At 31.6% G+C, this 17136-nt stretch overlaps 4 protein-coding genes across 6 annotated transcripts in view; 1 reads left to right on the top strand and 3 right to left on the bottom strand.

The window, feature by feature from the left end:
* The window catches only part of LOC123676167 (myosin heavy chain 95F), a 35441-nt gene extending 31113 nt beyond the window's left edge, over positions 1-4328 (top strand). For 2 of the 3 annotated variants that reach the window (XM_045611898.1, XM_045611896.1), the window contains 5 exons: positions 74-249; positions 660-701; positions 2736-2962; positions 3470-3670; positions 4045-4328. In XM_045611898.1, the coding sequence (XP_045467854.1) occupies positions 74-249; positions 660-701; positions 2736-2962; positions 3470-3670; positions 4045-4196 (798 nt within the window). In that variant the 3' untranslated portion in view covers positions 4197-4328. The remainder of the gene's footprint in view (positions 1-73; positions 250-659; positions 702-2735; positions 2963-3469; positions 3671-4044) is intronic. The other variant, XM_045611897.1, reaches the window with a different exon arrangement.
* A 109-nt stretch (positions 4329-4437) lies between these two features.
* On the bottom strand, positions 4438-7150 carry LOC123676172 (peroxynitrite isomerase THAP4-like). The gene is made up of 2 exons (XM_045611904.1): positions 6650-7150; positions 4438-6225 (listed from the first exon to the last, which is right to left on the bottom strand). Exons 1-2 carry the CDS (start codon positions 6718-6720, stop codon positions 5424-5426), a joined length of 873 nt encoding a protein of 290 aa, XP_045467860.1. The 5' UTR covers positions 6721-7150; the 3' UTR covers positions 4438-5423.
* Positions 7151-8115: 965 nt separating this feature from the next.
* On the bottom strand, positions 8116-10061 carry LOC123676170 (zinc finger protein OZF-like). Its single transcript, XM_045611901.1, has 4 exons — positions 10003-10061; positions 9720-9913; positions 8929-9529; positions 8116-8880 (listed from the first exon to the last, which is right to left on the bottom strand). Exons 1-4 carry the CDS (start codon positions 10019-10021, stop codon positions 8177-8179), a joined length of 1518 nt encoding a protein of 505 aa, XP_045467857.1. The 5' UTR covers positions 10022-10061; the 3' UTR covers positions 8116-8176.
* Positions 10062-15400: 5339 nt separating this feature from the next.
* Positions 15401-16999, bottom strand: LOC123676171 (uncharacterized protein YGR130C-like). Its single transcript, XM_045611903.1, has one exon. It carries the CDS (start codon positions 16840-16842, stop codon positions 15508-15510), a length of 1335 nt encoding a protein of 444 aa, XP_045467859.1. The 5' UTR covers positions 16843-16999; the 3' UTR covers positions 15401-15507.
* Positions 17000-17136: the final 137 nt, after the last annotated feature.

The raw sequence follows: 17136 nt of genomic DNA, 5'->3' as shown, positions 1-17136 counted from the left end.
TGATATATTTGCGACAGTAATGAAGAAAAAACAAACATGTTCATATCTAGAGTAAATAAATGTTATATTCCAGGAAGAAGCACAGGCCACATTAGCTCTTGAACATAAGGCTAGTCTCGAGAAAGAAGCCCTTGAAGAAAAATTATATCAAGAACGTTTGGAACAAGAGAGGCAGGACCATGAATTAGCTCTTAGATTAGCACAAGAAAGCGATGGTCAATTGGAAGAAAGTCCAATTTTGATGAGGAAGTGAGTATAAACATAAATTTTATTTTTCATTCTTGTTGTTCCGTGATTTGGTAAATGGAAATACGGTAATATATTTATCACTCATTTCTACTGTTACGCAAACCTTTTACCGGCCCTAAATCTTTATTTGGTAAAAGAACACATTTATAATCGCCAAACTTCTGTCAAGGTAAAATTTTGTTGACCAGTGGCAAGCGGTCCGTACATAAGTAGTAGGTTACCTGAAATATTGAATACGGACCATAGCAATAGTGTTGGGATTATAACCTTTTTGAAGTGTATTCCTATTAGAAAATCCTTCATTTTCAATTCGAAGAAAGAAATTATATATTCATTTATCAAATCACGATCAAGTTATGTACATATGTCTTGGAGACCCCTCAATTTATGTGCTTCTTTACATGATACAGCAGCGGAGTGGATTCTGCTCGGCAGTCCTTCAAACTGAACAGGTATTTCATGAAAGTAATAAGAACATAATAAATAACATGTACTAATAATAGCTAAAATTTACAGTGCATGCAAAAACAAAAATACCAAAACATATTCCCATCTCACCAAACAAATTTTGATTGTGTAGAAAAAGAGAAAAATTTATTTTTGAAGCCCACTAACAAACTAACGTAATAGTTAACATTTAATTCAACGATATATTCGAGAATTGTGAAAAATTGAATACTTACAAATTGAAACGAAAAATGTTATATGCAATACTAGAGTTATAAGTAAAAAACTGATTTTTTTTGTTCAAACACCCGGTATCTCGAAAATGAAGCTTGTTAGGATATACAGGGTGGCCAATTTTTCAATGGGATTGTATTGGTAACTTTTAAACCATAAGAGTTAGAAGGTCAGTTAAATGGGGTAAAAGTTGCATGCATAGAAGCATTATCAAGCAGTTCAAACAAATCGAGATTATCAGGGCCGGTTATTGAGATATCATAAGAAAAGTGAATTCTGTCATTTTGATTTTTCTTTTTTTCCCACTTTATTTCAAATATTATCAAAAAATGTTACAGGAATTTTTTATTCGACAGTAAATTGTTCTCAATTTGACGTAATCAGATTTCGTATCCAACGTTTCGTGCTCTCTGGGCCACCCTCAACGTCATTTTATTCAATACGGACCTGTATATTTTATGACACTTTTCGAAATAACTTTCAACGCTGAATTCAACGATATATCATATAATGTCATTCAAAGTTGATTTTCAGGTGATTTTGAGCCTTATCCAAATTTCTTTGGTTCGGATCTGTATTACATTTAGGTACCTTTAGTTTAATTAACAACATGCAATACATTTCGATGAGAAAATCATCCTACTCATCTTGAACTGATGGAACATATCAGAATCAAATCAAGAAACAAGTAATAATTATTTACATATTTCAATCCATAATAATTAAACGAATTATCATTTAATGAAAGAAAAATCGAATGATTATTCGGAAGTAAATGAATATGAATGAAGTAAGTGTTTCAAATGTCCAACATTTTGTAAAATGCACTTAACGGTTCCGGAACCCATACTTCTTATACATTTGCTTATTTTGTCTTCTTGAATACCTTCTAATACATTCTCAATCTCGCGAGAAATCACTATTGTTGGATTTGTCATTTGTTCCGTTGAAACAAATTACAGAATCGAACTTTATTTTGATATCATTACGATATAAGTTTTGCAAGGCTTGGTATTCAAATTTAAAATCATCGTATTCGCGTCTCTTGACTATTTTATTAACAGCAGTTTTTGATCAATTGCATTCACTACAGATCCGACCCAAAGAAAATTGGATAAGGGTCAAAAATCATCTGAAAATCAACTTTGAATGGCATTGTATGATGTATCGTTGAATTCAGCGTTGAAAGTTATTTCTAAAAGTGTCATGAAATATACAGGTCCGTATTGAAAAAAATGAGGTTTAGGGTGGCCCAAAGAGCACGAAACGTTGGATACGAAATCTGATTACGTCAAATTGAGAACAATTTACTGTCGAATAAAAAATTCCTGTAACATTTTTTGATAATATTTGAAATAAAGTGGGAAAAAAAGAAAAATCAAAATGAAAGAATTTACTTTTCTTATGATATCTCAATAACCGGCCCTGATAATCTCGATTTGTTTGAACTGCTTGATAATGCTTCTATGCATGCAACTTTTACTCCATTTAACTGACCTTCTAACTCTTATGGTTTAAAAGTTACCAATACAATCCCATTGAAAAAGTGGCCACCCTGTATGCTTATATGAAATTTTTTCATGAATAAAGTTGTTCTATCTTACGTACGCCAAAGTTATTGAACTAAAATCTGGACCACCCTGTATATGGGAGTTGTTGTTGACCTTTTCTTCACACGCATTAAATTAACAGCTATGAATACATAGAAAAGGCTTTCTTTCGCATTCCTTCCTCCTTAGTGTTTTTTTAGTTTGTGTCGAAATGCCGTTTACTGCATTTTCTGAAATCATCTCATAATGATACAGGTCGGAAGCAGTGAAGAACCAACAGGCAGCCCTGAGTAAAGGAAAATATGATTTATCTAAATGGAAGTACTCTGACCTGAGGGATACCATCAACACTTCGTGCGATATCGATCTCTTGGAGGCTTGCCGACATGAGTTCCATCGGAGGTTGAAGGTTTATCATGCTTGGAAAGCGAAGAATCAGCGTCGTAGCGTCATGAATGAAAATGAAAGGGCCCCAAGATCAGGTAAATAAGTTCAAACATATCTTCTTTTTGTTTGAGGGCTGGAATTTATTTCCCTACGCCTTAGCCCTACCAGGCTACTCCTGCATCGTAATGCTTGGTATTATCACGTTAATTATTGTTTTCAACTTGTTTTCTAAGGAAAGTTCACTTTTTGAGTTGAGCAGCGGATAAAGTCTCCTGTTCAATTGCCTTGTCTTTTTCTGTTTTTTTTTTATCTGTTAAAGTTCATTATTTCATCTGGAATTATTCCCAGTTATTTAGCTTCCTGTTTACATTCTATCGACTGATTTTCTATTTTGACGTTTCCCGTTTTTTTTTCTTTACTGTTGTTTCTCCGAAGTAGATTGCAACTGTTTTCATTGTATTCACTTTGAATATCCATTTCTTGAAGTATTCCATCAGTTTATCTAGGTCTATCTGTAACGCACTAGTAATGGATTTCCGCGTTCTACTGTGGAGAAGTAAATAGCGTACGTAGGATTTTTTTAAGAACCTCTTTTGTTCTAGTAATGGAATCGGCCAATAAAACTCCAAGACTGCAACCAAAAGTGAATAAAGATGATAATTATAAACAAAGATATTTCCGTATACCATTCACACGTGGAGATCCCAATAAAAAAGGTTTCTGGTTTGCCCATTTTGATGGACAGTATGTGGCTAGACAAATGGAGTTGCATCCAGAAAAGTGTCCTGTACTATTGGTAGCAGGTGAGTTTGATAGATAGAAAAATTATTCGAATTAACCTACTTCACCAGTACCAATTAAATACATATTGAAAAATTTAATATAAGCTAGAAATTGAATATTAAAGATAATATTGATATTATTAATAATATTAAAATCATTAATAATATTATTAACTTCCGGACACGATCAAGCTCTATCCATCTGATATTTTAAATATCTGGAATTGAGGGAATGTTTCCCTCAGCGGGGAGTGATACAGCATTGTATCAGGATTACAGTCTTTATACAATACTTATAGTTTCTGTGTATTGACTTTTAGGTCATTTCTTGGAAATAAATTGATTCAAATATTGAATACAGTTCTTGATGCTTAATATACCATTTTATTTTATAGGTAAAGATGATATGCAAATGTGCGAACTATCTTTGGAAGAAACAGGATTAACAAGGAAGAGAGGAGCAGAGATTTTGGAAAGTGAATTCGAGAAAGAATGGCAAAAAAACGACGGGAAACCTTATTCAAAACCGTCTGATCGAAAAAAATGAGGGGTTATGAATTTGCCTCAATTTGAAATTGAAAGCTTGTTGAATAGGATAGATAATATAGTGTGGTAATAATAAATCATTAATAATGTATTAAAATGTATAGAAATTTGGAAATATAGTTGTTGAAATTCATTTTTTGATTTATTTCACTGCAAAATAGATTAATTCAATGAAAAAATGAATTTTGTTTCCAAAAATAAGGACTCAAAATTTAAAAAAAAAAAATTATAAGTATGGAAACTTGAGAAGTAATATTGAGACAATTAACTTATTTTTCATGCCTTATATCCCCAACATAGAGGGCGATATCAATGTATGTATTGGTTAGTTTTAGATGTAAACAAATAGACGAACTCTTACTCTAGCCATCAACATAGGTAAAAAGTGAAGCCTTTAATTAGCCATATTACCGGTAGGGTAAACAATGTAAGCTCAGTGTTTGTTCACTTGACATTTACAATCAATAACTATTTCTTACACAAAGACTTAAGTGTTGTACATATCCGGATATTATATGTACATGTATCAGAAGATGACCTGAGTTAAGTATTTGAAATTACATTGGTAGGGTTCAATAAAACTGCACAGACTTGATTTTTCTCAAATTATAACTTTAGATCTGAGCTTATCAGGAAGTTATTCACATCATGAGTCTTTTTGTACTTTTGATGTTGACAAGGTTTATGAATGAGATAGGATAATTGGTTAATTAACTATTTGTTCACTTATCATGTAGGTTCTTCGAAAATCAAGCGATATATTTTTATATAGGATTACTTCAATAATTCTTTACTTTTGTGATTGGATTTTAGGGAAGAAAGCCTTCATTGTAACAATAATCATTTTTCTTATATGTACAATACATAGAAATGAAATATCAATTTCAAAAAGAAATATAAATTAAAAGCTGATAATATATTTACAAATGATTTGGCCACCACTGCTTTGATATAATAATTCATTTCCAATTCGTTGATTTGAAAACAATTTCATTTTATTATTATTAAGGTATCTTTGATGTGACATTGATTTTCGCTCTAGCTATAGCATGGAGTCGTATTTCAAAATAGTAATTAGCAATCAAATTCAATGATTTCACCTCACTGTTGACGTTTCTCTACAATTGGAAAAAATATTTTCCAAAGATGAAATATACTTGACATAAATAGTCAGTTTGTCATATGATTTTAGCCTAGAAACTTTGAGACAAGCAATGTCCTTTTAGCCTCAGACATCTAGTAGTAAAAGCTCCATGTTTAGATCTGACAACCCTTTTTCTTTTAGAGAAGCAATTAATGTCTTGAGTATTTTGATTTTTTTTCTCTGCTTTCCTACTTTTTGGGTAAGACATTCATTTATTTTTGTTAATGATTTTACCCTTTCATTATATGACAATTTTTTTCTTCCTCTCTTCTTCAATTTTGGTTCCGCACGGCCAGTAGAGTCAGAAATGACAGAATCAGCAGAGGTCTGCTGTTCTAATTCATTGATCAATTGTTTGTTTTCTCTCTTTTTCAATTTTGGTTCTGAAGGGCCAGCAGAATCAGAAGTCAAGGAATCTTCTGAGGTCTGGTGTTCTAATTCATTGATCAATTTTTTTTCCCCTCCCTTTTTCAATTTTGGTTCTGAAGGACCTTCTGAATCAAAAGTGACAGGATCTTCTGAGGTCTGCTGTTCTAATTCATTGATCAATTGTTTTCTTCCTTTCTTTCTCAATTCTGATTCTGAAGGACCAGTAGAATCAGAATCACCTTCTGAGGCCTGCTCCTTTAATTCATGATCAACTGAAGACTGTGTCTGAGAAGCTCTGGCTTGATTTGAAGGAACTTTATAATAAGTTGAAAAGGCTGGGGAAATTGATGGTATAGCAGTTATTTTCAGAAGTGGATACTTAGCTCCAGGCCGAATCTGATAATCACTTTTTGTGAAATGAACACTGCAAATCCTGGAGTGAGCTTTTGGTACCCAGTTCTTCCTTTTAATAGCTGCAATCCACTTATTTAACAATTCCGGATTTTTGAATGGAAAACTGAAATGAAAATTGAATCTTAAATTTATCTGCCATTCAGAATAAACAACTTGATGTCCAAATAATCAATCAAAATCATCTAGGGACAATACTTCAAATGCTAAAGGAACTCTAATATCATGAAAAACGGTAACAAATAAATTAGGTGATACCTGAAAACCCAAATATAAATTTTTTTGACAATGCAGCTTCCTGTGCATCTTAGAACATTAATATCTATATTCTAAGCTGTGCATAGTCTTGATATCTGACGATTGGTTGATTATTTCAAATAAATGATGGCGGGAAATAATCCAACCAATAGAGGCATATTCGGATTATCGTATCGTTGGATATCGTGTGACTTTGAACAGTAAACTTAAGTCCTATTAAGACTTTTTAGTTTTTATAACAAATTGTAGATGAAATCGAAGTTTTAACTTACCTGAAGAAATTAATATGGCATCCTTTTTTGTGCTCATTCGAGCACCCAAGAACACAACAGGAAGTAACCATAATAAATAGATCCGAAGTACTAATTAATTGAAGCTATCCGTTAAAAATCTATAAATAATTAAGCTCTTGTCATTTAATTTCAAAATTCTTCCATTCTTTCTCTTTCATAAGAACACATAAAACTGCTGTGTTTACCCTACCGATAATATTGCCGCCACTGCAATTAAAGGCTTCAATTTCGACCATAGAAATATATACTTCCTACCACAGAACACAAATATTCCATTCGACAGTCCCTTTATCTATGTTAAACATAGACATAGACCAAATTTTTTATAACGTCTGATCGATTTCACTTTATTTTGGATTTTTTTTAAGCGCCATTTACTTGAAACTTATAGGCACTATTTACTCAGTAACCTAAAGTTTCAAACCTGATGTGAAAGGGAATCCAAAGTGATCCCGTATTTGTGTTTTCATTCAAAAAATTTTTTTTAATGATTTCAAATATTCTTTAGTAGTGTTTTTGATGTTAGTACAATGCTTTGAATGAGATCTTTTTAAAACTACTTTAGTACAGTAGATTCGATATACCGGACAGATATTGCTTGTTCAGAAGGTTATGTTCACATTTTGGTTATGGTTCTGTCAGTTTTTTAAACCAAACCTTGAAAAACATTCATCGTTCTATTCCTAAAATTATATTATTATTTCAAATATTCATTGTCGATACTAATACATTTGCAGAAAAATGTTTCTTACAAATATTCTATTGAAAAAAGTGAAAAGCAAGTAAGTTTTTAAGTAATGAAATTTCTTCAAGTATTCATTTAATTTTTTAGAAATGTTATGGTTCAAATGGAGAGTATGGTCAGTGGACATACTTTCAATAAAATAAGAGAAAGATTAGCAGACAAACTGGAAGTAATTCGATTTGATCCTCGTAGTAAGTTATAATTTAAAGTTTCGATATATGTACAATACATTCATAATTTTCAAACTTTCAGTTCAACAAGAATGCTTGTACAAAGAGAAGAAAAAAATTAGAAGTGTGGAATAAGAACGAATATATTCATCTAGTAGGAATTTAGTCCTTGTTTAATATTACCTTACTGCACTTGAATTGTGGTTGCTCATCATAAATTTTACATAAATAAATATAAGGTTATTACAAAAATATTCTATAATATGATATTTTAATTTGAATGTCTTACCTCTGATGAGAAAAATTTTTGTTTGAACTTTTCCAGGACTATCAATTTAAATATGAACATAATATGATTACTGACTCATGGAATGGAGCACTTAATCTTTTACATCAATTTCTATTTTATCAAAATAAGACTATAACTGTTCATTATATTGATTGTTGAGAAACAATCAGTAATTTGTCAATGTTTTCACATATAGTGCTGTTTTATTTTCCTATAGGTTGTAAGAATCAAATTTCAATTATAATGTTCAATTTGGATTATTTATTTCCAACTGTAACCTAAACAAAATTTATACTTCAAAGTTATTGCAATTCTTTCTTTGGATTAGAAACTGTCATATGACCTTTTTCATGTTTTTTCAGGGAGCTAGAATCATAAAATCCAATGTCACAAATAGAGCAACGATATGGAGTCTCACCTGTGTGAGTTCTTACATGTACTTTGAGATTGCAATTGAGGGCAAAACCTTTATTACAATAGGAACAAATATAAGGTTTCTCTCCACTATGCGTTCTCATATGATTCTTCAAATGAGTACTTTGAACAAATGATTTACTACACAAATTACAAGTGTATGGTTTCAGCCCCATATGTATAAGAACATGATTTTTCAAGCCACTTTTTTGTGAAAAACTCTTGTCACAACTTGAACATTTGTAAGGTTTGATTCCTGTATGAACTTTGAAGTGACTCTGGAGAGCTCCTTTTGTGTAAAATTTTTTTCCACAATCGTTACAAAGAAACTTTTGTTCTCCAGTATGTAATATTTCATGAGTTCGAAGTGCTGATTTAGTAGAAAATCTCTTATTGCATTTATTGCACTTCATTTCCTCATATATTATTTTTTGGTGATCAGGTATTTCTCCACTTTCCATTTGGTGTCTAATGACATGGGTTCGATGGCTATTATACCTTTTAAAACTTTTTCCACAATAGTTACAAATGAATGGAGTTTCACCTGTATGAGTTCGTATATGTTCTTCTTTCACAAAAGCACGGGAGAAACCTGAAAATTACTAATAAATATACTTTCAAAATACTATATAAGTATCACCTTTATTACAAATATGACAAACAAATGGTTTTATCCCTTCATGTGTCTTTCGATGTCTTCTGAGGTTTTGTGAGAATCTGAATGCTTTGAAACATATCTGGCATTGGAAAGGAGTTTCTTTAGTGTGGCATCTCACATGAGCTTGTAATTTAAATCTCTTAGAAAATATTTTGGAACATATATTACACTTGAAACGATTTTCTCTGCAAATCCCATTTTGTATATAATGTTCCCTTAGTTCATTTTTTGTATCAAATTTCAGATGACAACATTGACACTCAAGGTATTCTTTCAAAGGTTCACTTTGTTGTAAGATATCTTCATTCTCTCCTTTTCCTTTTATTTCATTTTTTTCACTATGTAATGCTTCAGTAGGTTCCTCATAATTAAAATCTTCATTGGAGTTATTATCAGGCGAAAGAGTTGTTTCATATTCCTCCGAGGGATTCTGGCAACTATTTCCAGAAGCATCATTTTTATTTAAAGCTAAATGTAAAATTTCATCTGAAGCCCTACATACCTCAATGAAATTATTCACATTTTCAAATATATTTATACAAAATGGGCATATTCCCTGAGGCAATCTATCATCTAGACCAATCTAAAAGAATCGAAATGCTTAGTTTGATCATTTGATTTCCTTTTTAATAACAATTAATGAGATACGTTTTCAAGGACCATATGAGTGTAGAAAGCGATATATATAGTAAGTTATTATGAATGTAAGTGAAAATAGGACAAACATTTTCAGGTATTCTGCATAAAATATTTCAACAATAATTGGGTCTAACCTCTAATTTTGTAACTTGGGAGAATATTTCCATGACTTTTTGTTCTTTCAAAGGCAACAACGTTTTGTTTTTCGACAAACAAGTTCTACAAATAAAGGAAAATTCACTAGGGAGCACAAAGAATTCCTTAGTTGATTGAATATTCTTAACTTCTTTTATGAATTGATTCATAATTGGCAACTTTATCTCATTAACTACAAAAATCAAAGGTAATATTGCTAATATTTGGTAACTTCTTCAATTATTTTATTCTAATTTCAAATTGAAAAAAAAACTATCATACTATCACTATCGTTTATCATCTCTCCTCTCAGACTTCTCTTCAAAACAAGTATTTCACACATCTGTGATTTCACACTCTATGATCCCATGATACAATGAAAAGAAGAGATATGATACGTAGCGGTTCCAAATTCGTCCGATCCGCGCAGCATGACGTCATCTTGTGAGTTATTCATGGCGCGCTTTAATATTAGCAAGTAGAAATTTGAAATATTAGTTGTTTGGAAGGTTTTTAAGTTACTAGTTGGATGTGATGAAAAATTATCGAACTCAAAATAAGTAAATGCAGGGTGTCCGTTTATATTTTTCACCTCTCCTATAACCTAGATGCCGCAAAAAAAATTGTGTCCCTCCTTGAAATGAGAATGTTCAATGGTTTCTCCTCTTGAACACTAAAGTATTGAACATTGGCGTAGCGTGGGAGGCCTTTGAGGCTTCAGCCTCCCTCTTATGGCACTCTGAAATATGTCTGAAAATTCGTATACAGGGCATTAAAATCAACATCAAACAAAACAAAATCGTATAAATATGCTCCAAAAACCTCCCCCCAAATAGAAGACCTGTCATATATTTGGATCAATTAAAAAAGTTTGATATATTACCCATTTAAGTTCTATTTTGGTTCTCTAGAAAACTATACATATCAAATACAAGAGTAAATTCAATTTGTTTTCAGTTTGATGTGTTCGCCTTCATCATTTCTTGTTGTATCGTTTATTGACCATCGTTGTCATTAATTTGTATTTGTGATATTGTTTTGACTGTGATTTTATTTAAGCCTTGAAAAAGAGTAAAATTTGCTCGAAACGTCGGCCAATCGAAAAGGATTGTTTACTGTCACCCAGCCCTACAAACCACTAACATTTTCGTCTATAGTAAATTCAACTTTTAGTAGATTAGGATGTAGGTGCAGAGTTCAAAATATAATCGCACGACAGTCTGTACCTACTGTGTTATATAAACAACAAAAATGTATCAAGTATCAGTATTTATCAAGATCTGAGTTTAAGTTTAGGTCTTGTAACTAAGGCGACAACAATAGTAACAAGGCTGAAAACAATCATTACCTAACAACTAGACTTAGACTAACCCTTGGTTAATCTTACTATTATATTGCAAATAAAACAATGTTAAAACTCAGTTCATATATTTATTTCATTATTTTTTTATATTTTCGTTTTCTAGAAATATCAACATTAAGCAAATCATGATTCAACTGCCTCATTCTAAAAAACATTCGAGAACGAAAAAACAATAATTTGGTCTTCTCTTCACACAACACATGAGAACTCATTTCCACTAATTTCTTCAAATAATTCTTGGAGATCAATAAACTGTCCTTATTTACAGATCTGAATATTTTCTCAAGTTCTTCCAACTGTATCATGAATTCTGAAGATGGCTTTGATAAGCCACCTTCACTCAAATGTGAAACCCAAGTATAGCTCGATGTTGAAGTTGTAGAGGTAGAGGTATCAAGATGTTTCATTTTATAGCAAATATAACCAGCCAGGTTTTCCAATCCATCATACTCAATATCACTCAGTTCAATATCAACTGAGTTAAGTGTTGTTGAGTCACTAGGCTCCTCAGGTTCTTTGTTGTCGTCAACCGCTGAAAAATAATGTCCACATAGATTAACTTCCTCAATAGGTAAATCAGGAGTATCGTCCTCCTCAACGTTGCCAAAACTTGAAAGAGAGCCCTCATTTCTACCGAGAATGTAGGACCTCAATCTGTATTTAAACTCAAGGGCATCTGGATGATCATGAAGCCCTCCCTTAGCCCTTATAACTCCAAAAAAGTTTTCCAAAACGTCTTGGTTTAGCCTGTATGTCAGAAGGTATTTTGTGGAAAATCTTGCCTTCAGATGCTCGAATAACAATCTCAAAGAGGTATTTGTCATAATTACACCTAAAACAAAGAAAACTAGAAAATTTGATCCTTATGTAAATCCAAAGTACTGATTATAAGTCATATAAAACTCTTATTGCCAAATTTTGACCTTCTTCTTTGTCGTAGGCATCAAATTTCTCCCAAATTACACTTTGAGCTACAACCCCTCTGAAAAACTGCAATATTCTTAAACAAAATTGACAGAGAATGAAAGCAATGTTAGATAACTCATCCATAAACACCCCTCTTTTTTTTCCTCCTCTAGCCACGTCACTTAGTTTATGTATGTTTATAGAAAGCTATAAAGAAAAACTTTATTACTGTACCTACCTTTTTGAAATGGAAGTAAAGTTCTTTTGCCCTTCACTCTCATGTTCTCCATAGTATGGTTCATTTTAGTGAGTATACTGTCTTGTGTTCTTAATGCAAGTCCATAAGCTTTGGTTGTATCTCTACTGTCACTTTTAGGAACTCGTACATTCAATATATCGAACCAATCATTCACCTTAAAAGGCATAGGAATAGCTTACTATTTTTTAAGAAGATGGAATTAAACAAATAATATAAATACCAGTTTGAAGAATTCTGCACATTCTACCCAGTTTGGTTGATTTATAGACCCCATTGTTCCACATCGAGAAATGGCCATTGATATTGTATGTGAAAATAACTTTGTGGCATGTTTTACTTTTTGACGGGCAGCTCCTTGTACATTTAAGGACTCTTTTGAAATTTTGTGTGTTATTCTCAAGTCAGAAGTGCTTGTGACTTCCAAGAGTTGTTCAATTGTGGTTTTATTTATTTCTTTCCCATTTACTATGAACCCATAGTCAACAAAGTGATTCCTTATTAACTTCATTAGATGGGGAACATCAGCAAATACAAAAACAGGTTCACCATTAGAAGGATTTGTGAAGCTAGTGTTATTATGTTTCAAATTCAGTTCACTATGAAGAGATCTATTTCCACCTCCCAGATCACTTACCATAGCCACAACTTGAAAACCTGCAAGTAATTATTTAATAAATTGTTTCATGAAAAATTAAATTATCCAAAAAAGCATATTAATTTACTAGAAATAATTAATTACCTGAGGATTCCACAAAGGTGATTATCTCAAATAATTTCTCTTTAGTAAGCTTGAAATCATAATCATAAAATATAGGCTGCTTCCAACTTTTGAAAAGTCCCCTTAACATTACTACTTGTGCATAGCTGTATGGCTTCAAAGTTTCATCCTTGACTTTGTCGTATAGGTAACATTTTCTAATTTTCATTTCATCAAATGATATAACACACACATTATCCAGAGTACTCATATCTGATAGCTTCATAATATTGAAAACACTTTTTAATATTCCAGGAGAAATTTGAATTTTTCTGAGCCAGCATCGAAGAGTGGATACTGCAGGGAAGGGATACCCTTTCTTCAAGAGCAATCTGTATGATCTGGGACCAGCAGAATATATTACAATAGCTTTTGAAATGTCTTCGACAGACCATCTTAGGCGAGCCTTTGATCCCTCTAGTTTTTTTAGTTGTTCCCTGCTAAATAGATTTCCAATAATATCTTGTTTATGTTCCAAAATTTTCAATTTTTCTTGAAGGCTAGCTATTATTCTGTCACGATCATCTACTTGTGTGTCAGTATTGACTCTAAAAAATAGTATTAAGAAGGAAAATTAAAACCAAACCAAGAATACTAGAACTTCAAACTACAGCGGCAAATTATGATGAAAATATGAAATATGTACCCTATTTCTCGAGTAGATACATCTACCTGAGCATCTACCAAATCCTCTTCTTCATTAATCGGATGATATTCACTTATACTAAAGTTAACGCTATCACCATCCAAAACATTCACTCTACAAGCAAAAAACACCTATTATTATTTATTGGATATTATACATGCAAGGGACAACTGAAATTGACCAGCAAGGGTTAGTTAATAGACATGCTAGGAGGATATTGTTTTTGCCAACAGCTTCAAATTAACGACTGTAAAAACCAATCCAAACCAAACCAAATTAGTATACAAATAACCCAATATCTATGTGCACTGCTAAATATTATACCTCAAATGAAAAATACCAACAAAATGATGTATATATGTATATCTAATGATAGGACATAATGTACAATCCCCAAAATAACTTACTCTTCCAAAACAGTTTTTATCAACTCCTTTCTTTCCTTTTCTCGTGCCCTATTCTTAATGCGTTCTTCCCTGAGAGATGCACTCTTTTCTTGAAGTTTTTCAGATTTGCTAAGTAGCGATAAGTTTTTTGATGGTATAGCGTCCTTTTTTAGGGGTCTATATTTTTTTGGCTTGTATCCAAGCAACTCGTGCTTCAGGTTTCGCTCATAATCCTCATCACAAAAATGTTTGGAGCAAATCCGAGCAGTTTTCAGGATAAATTTGTCTTCTCGTTTGCAAATATGTTTCCATTTAGCTTCCAATTCTTTGTCTTTTGGGAAGCTGAAGAACTTCGTATCAGGCGAAAATCCTTTCGCCTGATTGTCGACACCACATCCAAAGACAGCACACCTCATTTTCTTGAATTTATTCACTGAAAAATGGCTTCGAAAATGAAAAAACTATCAAAACCACACGTAAACTACGAATTATGTCCGGCCACAAAAATGTGTCGATTGTCGATGTGAGTAAACATTGCGCCGAACTCACAAGGTGACGTCACTTATTGGAATTAGACACGCCCACTGCTGCGCGATATCATATCTATCTTTTTTATTCTATCATGCTATGATCCGTTAAAACAGTATTCTATGATACAGTTATTGTAGCTTCTATTCTTATGAAACTAATGAACTACTAATCAAACATATCCAGACTTAAAATATATAAATACATATTATATATTAATGTTCTAAGCATCCAGAATTCAATAAGCCACCTGAAAACCAAAAATGAGAAACACACAAAAAACATAACCCACACTCCAAAGCTCATGACCTCACGTCAGTTTTCTAATTTTTTAAAAATATTCATAATGAATTTTCATATGATGTTAATGTCGCAATCAACACTAAATTCACCATGAAGCTTAAAACTCTTATTATACACACAAAGTCTCAATCTGATTAGATTTGTTGTTACAGAAATATTGAGTATTTTTGGTAATATTATTCTTGAAATTTGATCGTGATCAGTTTGAAATATTGAGCGCGTTCGGCAATTACTTCTTACCGCTGGAATTACAGACATTGTTACGAAATGATCTTTTTAGGGAAAAAATCCTACAAACATTCTAGTTGAAGTAAATAATGGTTTTGAATCTTTTGAACATCACACTGGTTATGAAGTTTTCGAGTTCACAGTGGGCATAATATTCTACTGACATTATACTAACCACACACTAATCTGTACACATACTAAACGAGTTTTACAAAAGTTTCAACAATAATGTTGTCATCTTCAGGAACAAAAAGTTTCTGGAGTCCCCTAATCATAGATACCTAGTACAGAAATGAATAACACGTTTACAATAAAATTATATAATTATTACTTACATTAAGAAATTTCTGGTGGTTTTTTCCTATGAGCTATACAAACAAAAAAACAATTGCAATAAGATCAATATAAATTTCAATTCTGAATATTTGCTAAACTTTTATGGGTGTTCAATAATTTTTCATGAAAACTTTCATTCACTTGTTCCAGTAATTTGTTGTATTCATCACATTTGGTAGCCAAACAACTTTTCATGTTTGATATATCATCCTTCACTACTAAAATTTTTTCTTTGGAATTTTTATTCTCAGTTTCGTAATTCTTCAGAATATCTTTATCTTCTAGAATTTTCAAATCGAGTTTTTTCAAATCGAAATGTATTTTCTCCATTTCAGTTGTTATGTTGACAAATTTTCCATTCAATTGCTGAAGATTTTCAACAAGATTGTCATGTTCTTCCAGAAGACATTTCAGTTCAGAAGTTTTATATGTAAACTGTTCATTCACCAATGTATTCACCTGTTGACTTGTAGCAGTCAATTTTTCTATGGCTGTTTTGCATTTCTCTATATCTAAATTGAAGTCAAGATTTTTTATAGATACAAGACATTTTTGGTAATTTTTATAACTTTCTCTTTGATCTTCCAAACTTAATGTAATACCAGCTCGGTTAGTATCCAAATCTTCCAATTCTTTTTCCACATTATTGATTTCATTTTTGAGCTCATCAATTTCATTTTCATTCACAATCTGTTTTTGAAGTGAAGAGATTTTCGTTGAGAAAATGTTCAAATTTTCTTTAGAAGCTGTGTTATCTTCTTTCAATTTATCTATTACTTTATAGTCTTGCTGATATTTGATATCTTTAATAGTTTTTTGCATCATGATGTCTTTGTGTTCTTCTGTCAAGTTTCCTATACCTTTTTTTAAATCATTTATATCATCTTCTAATTGTATTTCCAATGCATTTAGATCGTTAATTTCTTCAAGTAGAACATTTTTAGATGATTTCAGTTCAGTTAAATGATTAGATTTTTGAACACATTCTGCTATACTATTTATATATTCAGTTTTACGTTTGAAACATAATACAATGTTCATCAAAAGAGAGCAAAAAAGAATTGTGCGTTTTGGCTGTGGTTCAAATATATCATTTAGATTGAAAGGAATTCCTAGAAGGCCACATATTTTCTTCATTTCAATAGCAAATCTTAATTCATCCTTATAAATATTTTGGTCTATACATACATCTTGATTGAAAATATCGTTTTTGATGCGAGTTGTTACCTCTTGGAATTCAGAGTAAAAGTTAGCATAAAAACCTTTTACAAAATTTGTTGTAGGATTACGCAGTATTTCTTCGCTAATTGTTATATCAGGCCAATGCTCACCAACATTTTGTATCAAACATTTCATTTGTTCCTTAAACTGTTGCTTACTCTGTTTGACTGCATCATTTCTTGCAGACATTTTACATATGAATCAATGAATCCCGAAAAATTTTACAACAAGTTCTTAGATTAGATTACTAGAAACTGAAGAGATATATTTTGAACATATTTATTGTTCAATATCAGAATTTGTTCGAAATTTCGGGACGTTATGACCACAAAATATTCTAATCATAATCATAGATTTAATGTACTACAGACATAGAATTTCGAGTCGATATGTACTTATTATTTATCCAATTTTTTATATAATCTATTTTGCTTTTGAATAAAATCAATACAAAAACTGAAAAAAAATCGAGAAACGCAATGA

The sequence above is a fragment of the Harmonia axyridis genome, chromosome 3, assembly GCF_914767665.1.
Source record: "Harmonia axyridis chromosome 3, icHarAxyr1.1, whole genome shotgun sequence".
Classification (NCBI taxonomy): domain Eukaryota; kingdom Metazoa; phylum Arthropoda; class Insecta; order Coleoptera; family Coccinellidae; genus Harmonia; species Harmonia axyridis.
The sequence above is the reverse complement of the archived record's forward strand: the minus strand, read 5'-3'. Positions and strand labels throughout refer to the sequence as shown.

Bases quoted from the DNA above. Each gene is read 5' to 3' on its own strand.
- LOC123676172 (XM_045611904.1), bottom strand. From the start codon at position 6,720: ATGGTTACTTCCTGTTGTGTTCTTGGGTGCTCGAATGAGCACAAAAAA. The intron at 6,226-6,649 runs GTAAGTTAAAAC...TTTTCATTTCAG, and splicing joins TGCCATATTAATTTCTTCAG to TTTTCCATTCAAAAATCCGG.
- LOC123676170 (XM_045611901.1), bottom strand. The intron at 9,530-9,719 runs GTTAGACCCAAT...CGATTCTTTTAG, and splicing joins CCCAAGTTACAAAATTAGAG to ATTGGTCTAGATGATAGATT. The intron at 8,881-8,928 runs GTGATACTTATA...AGTAATTTTCAG, and splicing joins TTGTCATATTTGTAATAAAG to GTTTCTCCCGTGCTTTTGTG.
- LOC123676171 (XM_045611903.1), bottom strand. From the start codon at position 16,842: ATGTCTGCAAGAAATGATGCAGTCAAACAGAGTAAGCAACAGTTTAAG.